Source organism: Astatotilapia calliptera, chromosome 18, assembly GCF_900246225.1.
Source record: "Astatotilapia calliptera chromosome 18, fAstCal1.2, whole genome shotgun sequence".
Lineage (NCBI taxonomy): Eukaryota > Metazoa > Chordata > Actinopteri > Cichliformes > Cichlidae > Astatotilapia > Astatotilapia calliptera.
Genome location: NC_039319.1, coordinates 35,684,636 through 35,699,615, shown reverse-complemented (window position 1 = coordinate 35,699,615; position 14,980 = coordinate 35,684,636). Strand labels below are relative to the sequence as shown.

The 14,980-nt window shown below is 40.8% G+C and overlaps 1 protein-coding gene across 1 annotated transcript in view; it reads right to left on the bottom strand.

The window, feature by feature from the left end:
* Nucleotides 1-6,399: 6,399 nt before the first annotated feature.
* The window catches only part of LOC113009888 (nuclear GTPase SLIP-GC-like), a 51,345-nt gene continuing 42,764 nt past the window's right edge, over nt 6,400-14,980 (bottom strand). Inside the window, exons 9-14 of the mRNA XM_026148458.1 lie at nt 7,769-7,942; nt 7,533-7,678; nt 7,271-7,388; nt 6,959-7,067; nt 6,723-6,853; nt 6,400-6,471 (exon numbers count right to left, since the gene is read on the bottom strand). Coding sequence (XP_026004243.1) covers nt 6,400-6,471; nt 6,723-6,853; nt 6,959-7,067; nt 7,271-7,388; nt 7,533-7,678; nt 7,769-7,942 — 750 coding nt within the window. The remainder of the gene's footprint in view (nt 6,472-6,722; nt 6,854-6,958; nt 7,068-7,270; nt 7,389-7,532; nt 7,679-7,768; nt 7,943-14,980) is intronic.

The following is a 14,980-nucleotide window of genomic DNA, read 5'->3' as shown; positions in this document are numbered from 1 at the left end:
ATGTTGGTCCTGAAATGCAATTGTTTGGTGGTTTTAGGGCAAAAAGATCTAGGTTATAATAAATATGTTTCCATCTTATGACTAAAATAAATATTTGCTTTCACTCAAGATTTATTAAACAGTATACAATATCAACTACACGCATTCTTTTAGAATCAGTACAGATTAGGAAGCAAGAAAACAAAATAATATAAAAACTACATCACATTGTGCTGGGAAATCCAGATGTGTGACTCCAACAGGAAGCAAAATAAACAATGAAACCACCAGTGAGCTTTAATAATTGCTAAATTGTCAAGACAGCTTATAAAAATTATTGCCAAGAAACAGATTTTATTACAGCAGTATAATCATCAAAAGTTATCTGTGGCTTTAACAATTATTTAATTTAATATTTAGAGTTGGGGAATGGCTGCAATCACAGCATTGTAAGATGGCGGAAGAGGCCCCCTCCTCGATTCAGAGATGGTCTGAAAAAGCACTTTTGCAAATATATAATGTCTTGATAAATCGAGCAGATATTTGAAGTTTACACAGCAACATTCTAGCCTTAAAATATCTTAAAAGTTTATTTTGTGATCCAGAGAGAGTAATATTTCAAACTCCGCCACTCTGCGTTCCTCTGCCACTGCCTCATTTGAGTTTTGGAGGAAATGCATTCTGGGATATTGCATCTCGTCATTTCGAGCTGATTGGAGACCAAAACAGCCAATCAGATTTTTTTGCATCCAAGTTTGAGATTGGCTGGTTTTCTGGCACAAATATAACGGTGTACAGAAAGAGTTGAACGCACACGGGCAGAAATGTTGAGAACACGAGCAACACATTGCGAGCAAGCGTAAATGCAAAAACTGAGCAGAAGGGGCTGCTATTGTGTGTGTGTGTGGATAATAGCAAACACCGAAATAATTTTTTTGCACGCAACAGTGAATTTTGTTCACTCAAAATTAGCTTTTCTTTGCTCAAAATAAATTTCTCCTCAAAATGCAACACTTGTGCCTGCAAATTTTTTTTTACTACGCTCAGAACAGTGGCACAAAAATAACGCCATAGATAAGAAAATCTGCTGAGGGCAAAAAGGTGTCATGTTCTTAATGAAATGACAACAAGACTGAGTGACTTTCAGTTTCTGATTAAAAGAAAATGAAACTGAACTAAAGATCAAATCCTGCCACTTTTCCATTTCCATTTTGTTATCATACACAAATCTACTTAATGCAAAACTTCCCAAAGGTACAGGAAAATTTGCATTAAGCAAATTGTTTCTCGTACACATGATTAACCTCTGCTTCTGTCTTCCTCTTCAGACATGAAAACAAGTACAAGAATCAAACGAAGCAGGGAAAACAGTCCACACCCAAAACACTAAAAGGCCTGGATCAGTTCTGTTTTGAAATCTAACAAAAGTTACCCTCTCACAATTTGCACCTTTACTAATGTTTTATTGAACAGTATACAATATCAAATACATGCACACCTTTAGATTTAGAGCAGATTGAACTAAAAACAAATAAAAAAATGTTGCAAATAGCTGAATGATGTAATTTTCGTCATAGTTTAACAGTTTCTTCTATTTTGCAACATTTCTCATGTGGTCATTGATATGAACCATCATCGTACAATAAGCAAATATTTGTCCTTAAAAACTTTTAATTCAAGACCATTATTGTGGAGTATGTCTCAGCTCTGTGACCAATGAATAAAAAATATTAAAAGAAACTTGCCAAAACTGTTATAACTGTTCTACTTGGACACTTACTCTAAAACCTTACTGACTTTTGGAAGAGAATTGAAACAACATAGATAAATAAAGAGCAATTGTTGAAAAGGAAGATACATGTGAAACTATCGTCTTCTTTCAGCTGCTTCTGTTTAGGGATCGCCACAGCAGATCTGCCTCATTTTACTCTATTCTTGGGATTCTCTTCAGTCACACCCTCTGCATGTCCTCCACCACATCACTGCATCTTCTCTGTGGTTACATGCTTTTATTTTTTTTTAACTAAACTTCTTCTGAGAACATACATTTTTATTTGCTTTTAACTGAAGGACAATTTCACTGCTACCACTGACAGTAACCAACTTGCCTCACTCTTTCACACACTTTTGAAAACAGTCTCTACAAATCTCTGCTTATTACTGACAAAAGTAAAAAAAATTGCAAAAAGCTGCAAGATTAAAAAGAAAATGCATCAACACAACAATATAATGTCTTTGGTAATGATGTTACCAAAGACATGATTTCAGAACTGCATTAAGTGTGTTTAAGTAGAACGAATGTAGGACACATTTTGAAAAGAAACTGTTGTTGGTACAATAATAATAATAATAATAGTAAAAAACACTTAAAAATAAAATTGAAAACAAAACATGTGCTTGAAAAAATTAAAAACTATAGAAAAGATACTTAAAAATCTTAACATAACATGGAACATGAATGGAAATCATATTTGCTTAAAATATGTATTGAAATTTGTATGTTTAAAACACAAATACAATATTGAAATTGAGAATCTCCTTAGTAACATTGTGGAATCAGTTCCTAGTCAAAATATGACCTTTTGATATTCCCTCAGTTAGTGACATTTCTTCATCTGATGACTGGGCTATTTTTAAGTTTGTCATAATTTTCCTTCACCAGTGAAAGCTCTGCTGAAAAAGCTAAAACAAGCAAACAAAAAAAGTCAAAAATATTAAAAATAAGATATTCAGATTTTGGTGAAGTTGAAGTTGTATTTATTAAGATAAGATAAGATAAGATAACCTTTATTAGTCCCACACGTGGGAAATTTGTTTTGTCACAGCAGGAAGTGGACAGTGCAAAAGTTATGACGCAAAAATTAGAATACAATAAGAATAAATACAGTACACAGCTGTACAGAATAGAATAAAATAAAATAATATACTATATACAGTAGAATAAAATAGAATAAAAATATACAATAAGATAAAAATAGAATACGAATGCTATATACAACTGAGTAAAAATACAACGATGCCAGAAAGGATTATTGCACTTAGTGTTATTGCATATGTATGGATGTGTGTGTTTGTTCAGTTAAAGTCTTTGTTGTGGAGTCTGACAGCAGTGGGGAGGAAAGACCTGCGAAATCTCTCCGTCCCACACCGTGGGTGCCGCAGTCTCCCACTGAAGGAGCTGCTCAGTGCTGTCACAGTCTGCTCCATGGGGTGGGAGACGTTGTCCAACAGGGATGACAGCTTAGCCGCCATTCTCCTGTCACTCACCACCTCCACTGGGTCCAGAGGGCATCCTAGAACAGAGCTGGCCCTTCGGATCACCCTGTTCAGTCTCTTCCTGTCCCCAGCAGAGATGCTGCCGCCCCAGCAGACCACACCATAAAAGATAGCAGAAGCCACCACAGAGTCATAGAAGGTCTTCAGGAGTGGGCCCTCCACCCCAAACGACCCGAGTCTCCGCAGCAGGTACAACCTGCTCTGCCCTTTCCTGTAGAGGGCGTCTGAGTTATGAGTCCATTCCAGTCTGTTGTTCAGATGAACACCAAGGTACCTGTAGCTGTCCACAGCCTCAATGTCCATACCCTGGATGTTCAGTGGTTGCAGTGGAGAATGCTTGTGCCTGCGGAAGTCTACCACCAGCTCCTTGGTTTTACTGGCGTTGATCTGGAGGTAGTTCAGCTGGCACCAGTCCACAAAGTCTTGAGTCAGTCCTCTGTACTCCTTGTCGTCCCCATCAGTGATGAGGCCGACTATTGCAGAGTCATCAGAGAACTTCTGCAGGAAGCACTGGGTGGAATTGTGGGAGAAGTCTGCAGTGTAGATGGTGAAGAGGAACGGAGCCAGAACCGTTCCCTGTGGGGCCCCCGTACTGCAGACGACCCTGTCCGACACACAGCCCTGAGTCCTCACATACTGTGGTCGGTCGGTGAGGTAGTCCAAAATCCAGGTAGTGAGGTGATGGTCCACTCCAGAGTTCTCCAGCTTGTCCTTCAGAACCGAGGGAAGAATAGTGTTGAAGGCACTGGAGAAATCAAAGAACATGATTCTCACAGTGCTTCCAGCGGTTTCCAGGTGAGCGAGGGAACGATGTAGGAGGTGAATGACGGCATCATCCGCTCCAATGCCAGGCTGGTAGGCAAACTGAAGTGGGTCCAGTGATGAGCTTGTTATTTCTATTGTCTTTAGAAATAGAATAGAATAGAATAGAATTCAACTTTATTGTCATTGCACATGCACAGGTACAGGGCAACGAAATGCAGTTTGCATCCATCCAGAAGTGCTTTAGTGATATAGATATATTACAATATATATTAGCAATAATATAGATATGTGAGTATATTACAGAAATGGGTCTATTATGGTATGTTATAATGTACACGGTATGAAGTATGTTGTGAATATTCTATAACTATAAGTATGTACAGGCTGTAGTGAGTACAAGCTATGTACAGGATATGAACAGGATATAAATATGAAAAACTATACAGAATATGAAATAAATAACTTTACAGAATCTGGGATATACAGCTATACAGAAATGGGAACTATGCAAGTTGTAAACAGTTGTAGGATTAAAGATTATCGAATGTACAGAATGATTATTTACACAGAGCTATACAGTAGTGCAGTTAAGATAAGTGAGGGTGTAGATAGTTTCTACAGAGGCTATATAAAGTGCTAGTGGTTGTGAGTGGTGGTTCAGTCCATGTTATTATTGTGTTTGAGGGTACAGTTGTCCATTGTGGGTGTGTGTATGTTCAGTCCATGAGTTTAACGTGGGTCAGATGTCAGGAGGCAGAGTTCAGGAGTCTGACAGCTGTGGGGAAGAAGCTGTTCCGGTACCTGGTGGTCTTAGTCCGGAGGCTCCTGTGGCGCCTCCCAGAGGGCAGGAGGGTGAAGAGTCCATGTGATGGGTGACTGGGGTCTTTGATGATTTTCCCAGCCCTTTTCAGACACCGCTTCCTGTAGATGTCTTTTATGGCAGGAAGTGGTGCTCCGGCGATGCGCTGGGCAGTTTTCACGACCCTCTGCAACGCCTTCCGGTCCGAGGCAGAGCAGTTCCCGTACCAGACTGTTATACAGTTGGTCAGGATGCTCTCGATGGTGCAGCGATAGAAGTTCACCAGGATGTCTGAGGACAGGTGGTTCTTCCTCAGAGTCCTCAAGAAGAAGAGGCGCTGGTGAGCCTTCTTGACCAGCTTGGAGCAGTTGGTCGTCCAGGTGAGATCCTCGGAGATGTGGACTCCCAGGAACTTGAAGCTGCTCACACGCTCCACAGCCGTCCCCTTAATGTGGATGGGTGGATGTGGGTCAGCATTCCTCCTGTAGTCCACGATGAGCTCCTTGGTCTTCTCAGTGTTAAGCAGCAGGTTGTTTCTGTCGCACCACTCAGCCAGACGATCCACCTCCTCCCTGTAGGCGGCCTCATCGTTGTCACTGATGAGGCCAATCACCGTGGTGTCATCTGCAAACTTAATGATGGTGTTGGAATCATCAGCAGGTCTGCAGTCGTGGGTGAAGAGGGAGTAGAGGAAAGGGCTCATCACACAGCCTTGTGGTACACCGGTGTTCATTGTGATGGTAGATGAGCAGCGGTTATCCAGCCGGACATGTTGGGGGCGGTTGGTCAGGAAGTCCAGTAACCATTTGCAGATGAGGGAACTGATACCCAGGTCTGTCAGTTTCCTGATGAGTTGTGAGGGGTGGATTGTATTGAATGCTGAACTGAAGTCTATAAACAGCATTCTGGCGTAGGTGTTGTTGTTGTCCAGGTGTGAGAGGACAGAGTGCATTGCGATGGAGACTGCATCCTCTGTGCTCCTGTTCCGGCGGTATGCGAATTGGTGGGGGTCCAGGGTGGGGGGGAGACAGGATTTGAAGTGTGCTAGGACCAGTCGCTCTAAGCACTTAGTGATGATGGGGGTGAGTGCTACTGGGCGGTAATCATTGAGGCAAGATGGGTTGGAGTTTTTGGGTATCGGGACGATGGAGGTGGATTTGAAGCAGGCCGGTACCACAGCGTGGGCCAAGGACAGATTGAATATGTCTGTGAGCACTCCTGCAAGCTCCCCAGAACACGCTCTGAGAACACGCCCGGGGATGCCATCAGGGCCTGCAGCCTTGTGGACATTGATCCTGCTCAGCACCGCTCCTACATCGGTGGGGGAGAGAGTCATAGGTTGGTGGTCTGGCGTCATGTCTGCTTTGGTTGTGATTGTGGGGTTCCCTCGCTCAAAACGAGCATAAAAGTTGTTGAGCTCGTTGAGGAAGGAGACATCAGAGGATGCGGGGGAGGGTTTGGTGGTCCTGTAGTCTGTGATGGTCTGGAGTCCTTGCCACATGCGTCGGGGGTTGGAGTTGGAGAAGTGTTCTTCTACCTTCTTTTTGTAATGTTTACCTGGAAGTGAGCAGTTATCAGTCTTAAGTGAGAGTCTTAAGTGAGAGTTCAATTGATTCCATCATCGTTTTCTGCAGCGTCTCTAGGATGTATTGCTAAGATAGTACCAAACTTTTAATCACTTATCAAAGAACCAGTGAGAAATACATTTAAAAAACACAACTTAAGATGCGTTAGAGGTTGCTAGGACTGAGGAAAGTACTCAAGGAAACACACATTTCTTATAATATCCACTCAAACAGAAAAAGGCATTGTGTAAATATTGGACAAAGGAAAATTGATGTGCAACAGTATGGTTTAAATTGTGTTCAAATATAAATATGTTTAAATATAAAATATAACAAACCATCAAGGCATTCAGCTTCTCCAACATGGTATTTTTCGCCCGCTCAAACATGTTCTTATTTGAGTGCACATGTCTCTCAATAGTCTCCCTCATGTTGTTCACTGCTCCAGTTTTCTCAATTTTTTTTGCTTCTACAAGAAGACACAAGGTTTTGCAACAAAAAAGAACCCAAAACTTTTTATGCATAATTGCGATGAATGCCTACATTCACAATAAATGCAAATGTGTCAACTTACCAATGTAACATTTTGTCATGTTTTCCTTAACTGTCTCTGTTAGACTGGTGTAGATTTTATTCTTCTGCTTCAGGATGAATTTCTCCATTTGAGCCTTCATTTTGTCCTCCTTAGAAATAGGAAACATTGGTAAAAATGTATTTAAAAAAAACAAAACAAGAGATCAGGGTAATAGAGATGATTCTATTTTTTTCTCCAAAAGTTAATTAGAGCAGAACATATTAATATTTACACATTCTATTTTTTTGTGTAAATATTAATCTTGATGGTAATGGAATCATAAACAGGAGAATTTACAATTAGACAGTGTACCTGTGTCTGAAGAAATATCAGCTGTAGTTCGACATCATTGTATTTTTGAATCAGTGAATTGGTGCCAAGTGAAAACCTGCTTATGACTCCTTTGAATGATCCACATTTAATGTCATTTCTGAAAAATGTGTTTCAGAATAATAGTGTTGATGGCAGCATTGACAAGTGAATAATGTGTATGATGTATATGAGAGAGAGAGAAAGAGAGAGAGAAAAACACTTAATATGATAACACTTTATTATTTATTCTGTTTATTCTTACGGGAAGGTCTCTCTGAACTTTTTATCAATGCTGTCAGTCAGGCATGAAGCCAACATCATGTTGAGGTCTATTTGTTCCCCGCGTTTTGTTGTGTGGATGCCGTCCCTCTTAACTACAGCCTGTAGTGTGCTGAAACACAAATCTTCCTAAAACAAATCAGGAAAACATTTTTAAACGCATGCTCATAAAGAATGCAAAATCTGCTGCTTTGATTTAATTATGATTAAGATACATACACGATCCAAAAAGGTCTTCAGTTTTTTTTCAGAGGTTATGAAATTTTTAATCCCTTCTGCGAGACACTGTTCAAAGTCCTTGGTTGCTTCTTCAACTGCTGTTTTCACTGTATTAAGTTGTTCCCTCATGTTTTTCTCAAGGACTTTACATACATCATCTGCTTTTCCAACACCCTGAAATTAAAAAAAAAAAAAAAAAAGTAATTAATATATATATATATATATATATATATATATATATATATATATATATATATATATATATATCTTTTTTAATATACTTTATATTTTACATTACATTATTTTACATTTTATTTTACATATTTTTTTTAGGTGTCAGAGTTATGCAGACATTTCAAGTTGTACATTTTTCATTATTACACTGAACAAAAATATACACTCAACACTTTTGTTTTTGCTCCCATTTTTCATGAGCTGAACTCAAACATCTGAAAATTGTTCTATATACACAAAAGACCCATGATTCTCAAATATTGTTTTCAAATCTTTATAAATCTGTGTTAGTGAACACTTTCCTTTACCAAGATAATGCATCCCACCTCACAGGCGTGGTATATCAAGGGGCTGATTAGACAGCATGAATAATGTACAGGTGTGCCTTAGACTGCCCACAATAAAAAGCCACTCTAAAATGTGCACAGTTTTGCTTTATGGGGGTGGAGGGGCAGAAAACCAGTCAGTATCTGGTGTGGCCACCATTTGCCTCACGCAGGGCAACACCTCCATCACATAGAGTTGATCAGGTTGCTGATCGTGGCCTGTGGAATGTTGGTCCACTCCTCTTCAATAGCCGTACGAAGCTGCTGAATATTGGCAGGAACTAGAACACGCTGTCGTATACGCCAATCCAGAGCATCCCAGAACATGCTCAATGGGTGACACGTCTGGTGAGTATGCGGGCCATGTGAGAACTGCGATGTTTTCAGCTTCCAGGAATTGTGTACAGATCCTTGCAATATGGGGCCGTGCGTTATCATGCTGCAACATAAGGTTTATGGTTGTGGATAAATGGCACAACAATGGGCCTCAGGATCTTGTCACAGTACCTCTGTGCATTCAAAATGCCATCAATAAAATGCACCTGTGTTTGTTGTCCATAGCATACGCCTGCCCATACCAGAACCCCACCGCCACCATTGGCCACTCGATCCACAACGTTGACATCAGCAAACCGCTCACCCACACGACGCCACACACGCTGGCTGTGTCCCAATTCAGGGTCTGCACGCTTGAAGTACGCATTTTACCTCTCCGCCACGCGACGACAACTGTCCCAATTCGAAGTGTACTTCAAATGCATACTCCAAATGCGCCGTCGATTTCCCCAACTATCAAGCGTGGTCCGGTGCGCGCTTCATGGTCCCATATATCCCACAATTCATAGCGCGGCGGTGGGTGTGGATAATTTTGCCGCAAAATACGGCAGAAGGCAGCGGCCAAAGAGTGAACTGTCAAAAGTAAGTACTGAATATTATGTCACTTATTTATGTGCGAATGTTTAACAACAAAGGACATTAAAACATTGCTGTTGGCCACATGTCAGCAAAGTTGTGTGACATTTGTGATGTTTGTATTTTCAGCGTTAACTTGGTTTTAAAGCCTCTAAATATATATGTAGCCGGATGGGCTACTCGCCCTTCTTTTTCTCTCTCTCGCTCGCTCTACCACCCTCGCTCTCTTTCCGCTGCACTCGCTCCTTGTATCATGTGATTGGGTTAATTAGGAACCCACCTGCATATTGATTACAGGGTGGTGTTTACCTGTATAAAGGGAAGCCGGTTTTTTTGTTGGATCATTCCTCCCGAGTTTCTGGTGCAATACAGCAGTAAATGCTGGCCTATTGGTTAATTTACCGATACGATCGGATTGTGTGACTGCTACAGGTAGGCCTCCTTTCGACCTCTGATTTCTCTCAAAAGTCGGTAACTAGTAGTCATAATTCTGCGGCCTGCTACAGCGCGGCTGTTTCTCTTTTCTTTACTCCAGCTGTGGTGGAGAGACGCGTGAGTTGCGTCCACTGTACAGTACAGCGCCTCCAGTCTTGGGGTAAGCCGCTTATATCATAGCTGCTAGTATTTGTAAATTAGAGACGATTAAGGTTATCTTTGCCTTTTTTTTTGTTTGTAGGGTTTGATTGCTGCCGCACCTTCTCAGGGACCAACCGCCTGATTTTTAAGCAAAGAGTCGAGACGCCTGCCTAGCTGCTGTCTTGTCTTGTCTTGTTTTTATTAAGTAGGCATAACTTTTTCTGGTTCGCCTGGTTATTCTGGACTGTTGCTCGTACCCACGTTTCTGTGATCGGGCTGAAGCGACCCTCTGCCCGAGTGTCGTGCTGGGACTTTAAATCGCCTTGGTTGCCGGTCTCAGCCGGTGGGGAGCCAGACCGGCTTGCGATTGAGAATAATTACTACCAGCACGAGTGGTAGTTTGACCCGTGGGGTATAAGCCTTCCTGCGTGTGTGTGATTTCTTTTATTAAAGTTATTAAAGTGTGTTTTAGTTTTTTATGATCTGTAGCGAGCCTGACGCTCAGTGTCCTTTTATTCTTTTAACATATTTTTCTGTGTTTTATTTCAGTGAACAGAGGACGTGCCAGTGGCCCTGGGACCTCAGGTGGTGGGTCGTTTTCACACTTTCTTTTGTACAGCACCGGGTGGGCTGCAGTGATTATTTTTGTGTGATTTTCTTTTGGTTCCACGGCTGCTGGTAAGTCCATGGTTGTTTTATTTTCACTTTATGACACTGTCAACAATGACGCTACATCTTGGTTTTTAATATTTTATTTATTTTTACTATAAATAAAACTGTTTTAATATTGGAGCCAACCTGCCTTAGTGTGCATCCTTGAATCTGTGCGGCCTCCTTTTATCCATTTTTCTTAAATATATTTCCTGCGGGTGAAATTCCCCCAGGGTGGCGTTGTCCTTTTATTATTTCCTTTTATCTAACCCCGCCGACCACTTGGTCAAATACATACATAGTTGACCTTAATCTTACAGAGAATGTGATGATTTTATGCATATTTAAAGTCAGTCATATATCCACAAACACAACAAGCTGAAAGTCAGTGATGCTGCTCGGTTTGCAGTCCTGAATATGATGGCACAAGCAGGATTCACTGCACTGTTAATGTTAGCTATGTTATATTGCTGCCTCTGTTCGGTGGTGTCGAGCCAAACGGACTTTAACGTGTCTTTGAACGAGCTGACGGTTCACTCGTTAAGCTGAAAGAAAGATGCTTTAATCACAGGAGTCACACATGTGTCCATTGTACCATCTGGGAACTCTTCTTGTTTAGCACTCGTAATAACACAAACACTAAGGTCATGTCCAAACTCATGGGCTGCATCCTCCTGAGGCCGCATTTGTAGACCGATTACGTCACAGCGACGCGCCGAAGGCTGTCCAAATTCATAGACTCCTCCGAATGCAGCCAACAAATGCGTCCTCCTTTTCCCCGAATTTGAAGGATGGGTCGGGTGTGTCCTTCGTGGCCTACCATATCCTAGAATTCATAGCGCGGCCCAGCCAAACTCCAGTTTCCAACAATGGCGGCCGCTACTAAGTTTTAAAATTACTCATACTACCGGTAATCTTTCTGGGTCACAAAATAAACTTTTAACATATTTTCAGGCGAGAAAGTAGCTGTGTAAACATCAAATATCTGCTCGGTTTATCAAGATATCACATATTTGCAAAAGTGCTTCGACGTTTTCGGAGACGTCTGCTACCCACCAGCTCGATAGCTAGCTGGGAGCTCGAGGGTTACTGATGCGGCCGAGAACAGCACAACTCCGGGCACATCATTTTCAGATCACCGCGGACTTTCGCTGCTCGGGTTAAACGTAATATATAACTCACTTAGACAACCTAAAAATGTTATTGTTGGGCTTTTTTCAGTGTTTTGTTTGTTCGTGAGTAAATCGGTTTGGCTGAGATTAAAGTTATTAGATTCGATTAGATAAAATAAAACTTTATTAATCCCCCGGGTGGGTTCCTCCTTGGTTTTTACACAGCTGACTAAACGTCAAACAGAAAACTGATTAAACAGAAGTATGAGACAGTCGAGAATTTACGCCAGTGTCCTGTTATATTTTAGATAGCAAGGAACAGACGGCTGAGTTTATTAAACTCCACCGAGACAGCGGTGACGCTAATCTGAAGGCTAGACCGTCCAATTTCGCGGCAGTTTACTTCTGGCCTACCCGACCTTCTGAGGACCCGGCCCACGTAGACCGCGAAGGCCGGGTCCTCAGGAGGATGCAGCCCATGAATTTGGACACGACCTAAATCCTCCTGTTTGTAGCAGTGTATACACCTGAGACTGCCACCTGTCTGTCTGTCCTGCACTCTCTCTCTGTTTCTTTCTCTCTGATTGTGGAATAAAAGTATGAACATGTATTTATAAGTTACACTTGTGTTTGAATCCTGCAGCTTATCACACATTTGATTTCCATGTGTGACAACTGCAAGTGTCCAGAGTGAGGACAGACTGAGGGCCCCACTGCTGCACATCATCTGTGAGGCTTTGCACCCCTGATGATCCACCAGGACAAACTCAGCAGTGTGTGAGGAAGAGGATGAGGAAGAGCCAGCAGCAGCTGACAGATGCAGAGTATAGACAGACTGTTCCCTGTTTTTGAAGGACTGCTAGAAAAGTTTAGAATCACTAATTGTCTGTCCTGAATCAGTCTTATTAGGTAATGTTCAAATAATGTTATCATTCCAGTGTTTTCAGTGTGGGAGAAAGTACTCAGGGCCTTCAAGTTACACACTATGAAAGCCTTTAAAAAGTTTACTATTCAGAAAATGTATCAGCAGCAGAATGGACCTAAAAACAAATGTTTGTTTCAGTTCTATGAAGCTTTGAGTATTTTGGATTAGTAGTTCTGCTGTGTTTGTTGCATCATTTTGCTGTAATTGTTTATATGCTTTATATATTCTGAGGTAAGTTGATCTATAGTGTTACATCATATTCCATAAGGATATTATGTGTTTGTATACTTTCTGTCCAGTTTGACCCATTTAGCAGAAGTCTATGGGCTCAAAATGTGGTCATAAATATTTTGTACTTGTAAAAAAGATTTGTATGTGTAAAAAGAATTTGTGTGTGTGTAAAAAAGATTTGTATGTGTAAAAAAGATTTGTGTGTGCGTAAAAAAGATTTGTATGTGTAAAAAAGATTTGTGTGTGCGTAAAAAAGATTTGTATGTGTAAAAAAGATTTGTGTGTGCGTAAAAAAGATTTGTATGTGCGTAAAAAAGATTTGTATGTGTAAATCTTGTGATTTATTATTTATTAATCTCCTCCTGTGAGCTTGATGTCCTCCTCTTTTTATTGCGTGGTTCTTTTGTTCCATCGCTGCTCTTTTGTTTGCTGCTCTTCTTTCTGAAAGCAGCTGCATAAACAAAAATCAATTAGACCTCTGAACTCCACACAGGCCTACAGATGATCAGAAACTATAAAACAAAAAATAATCTCTGTGAATGTCTCACTTACACTTCTCAAAGAAAACATGGCTGGGGCCTGGGGTTGGACTTTTGCTGTCCTTTCTTGTTTTGGAAGCTTTTTCCAGTCTCTCTGTGGAACCATCTCTTCTTTTGGAGCTCTTGATTCGCCCATCTGACGTCCTGTCCTCTATCCTGGCGTTCTGCAGTTTGTAAAAAAAATTGTTACTGCTGAATCAAAGCACCTGAAGTAAAAGCCTGTAATTTAAGATGAATTGACAGGTAAAGGAGACTTCACTCACCTAGATATTTACTTACACCCACAGCACGTGGCGTAGCAAAGGTCGGCCAAGATTTTGACGACATATCGGAAACTGGTTCAAAATTGTACTCCCTGGACTAAACTCACTTTTAACTATTTGATTTTGTATGTAGTTGGAACTTTGAAAGGTCCCTTTTTAAAACTGTTTTGATGACATCACGGAACTTAATATTCTAATATATGCAAACTGTCTCTGCATGGCTACACAACATCAAATTAAATCACAACAAAGGAGTAACAAGCAGGAGCAGTCTTACTTAGTTTGTCAGCATACAGAAGTGAAGTGAGCTGTTCTGTTCATTTAGAAAAATTAACGCCTGCTTTATTAAAAGAAAACCAATAACTATAAAAATAAAAGAATGCAGGAATAGAGACAAAGTCCAGATGTCCAAGCTTTGCAATGGGACATGAAAGCAGCTCAGGGAAGTTGACAGTGAGAAATTTGTCTCAAAAGCCCACCATGCTATCTGTGTGTATGAGGTGAAGCACATACATGTAAGGTTCTGTAAACCAGCGAGAGAGATGTTACGTGACGTTTTAGACATTTCTACGCACAGAAAGGTTTTTGAACGAGAAGATTATCCAATTCGTGGAGCTGAGCTTAATAAATAGTGATTATTTATGCACAATTTATTTAGGTTTTGTTAGGGTCCCTGGGTCGTTGACCCAGTGTTTTGTGTTTTTGGTTCTTTGATTTTGTTATTTCATTATATTCTAGCTTTGCTTTATGGGTTTTAGGATCATTCTTAGTTTAGGTTCTCTGGGTGGGGTTTGGTTAGAGTTTTAGTGTTCTGGGCCCTATTTCAGGAAGCCGGTTTAGTGCAAACTCTGAGTAAGTATACCCTGAGTTAACGAAAACTCTGGGTTTTCGGTTTCACAAAGCGAGTTTAGATTAATCCTGAGTGAGTTACTATGACGACACACTCCGTGAAGCTAACCTGCCCCCTAGCAGGTTTACTTCAACTAACCCTGACGTTCTCCGCCTCTGTGTCGGAAACCTGACTGTAGGAAGTGTCAGACATGGCGTGCCCCTTCCTTGAAGAGCCAGTAGATGTTGAAGCCCAAATTCTCTGCAGAGCTCTCCGCCGGGAGAGAGTGATTAGAGCGCATTTGGACATTTTATCATTTCCTGATGATTTTCTGTGTGAACGTTACCGTTTTTCAGCACAATCTATAATTTATTTGAATAACATCCCCAGGCCTAATATTGCTCATGTGACACATCAAATCAAATCAAATCACTTTTATTGTCACATCACATGTGCAGGTACATTGGTACAGTACATGTGAGTGAAATTCTTGTGTGTGAGCTTCACAAGCAACAGAGTTGTGCAAAATACAATAACGTAAACAAGCAAAATACAAGAATGGCTAATCTGAAACTAATAAATATATGTACAATATATAATAGTATATGCATTTC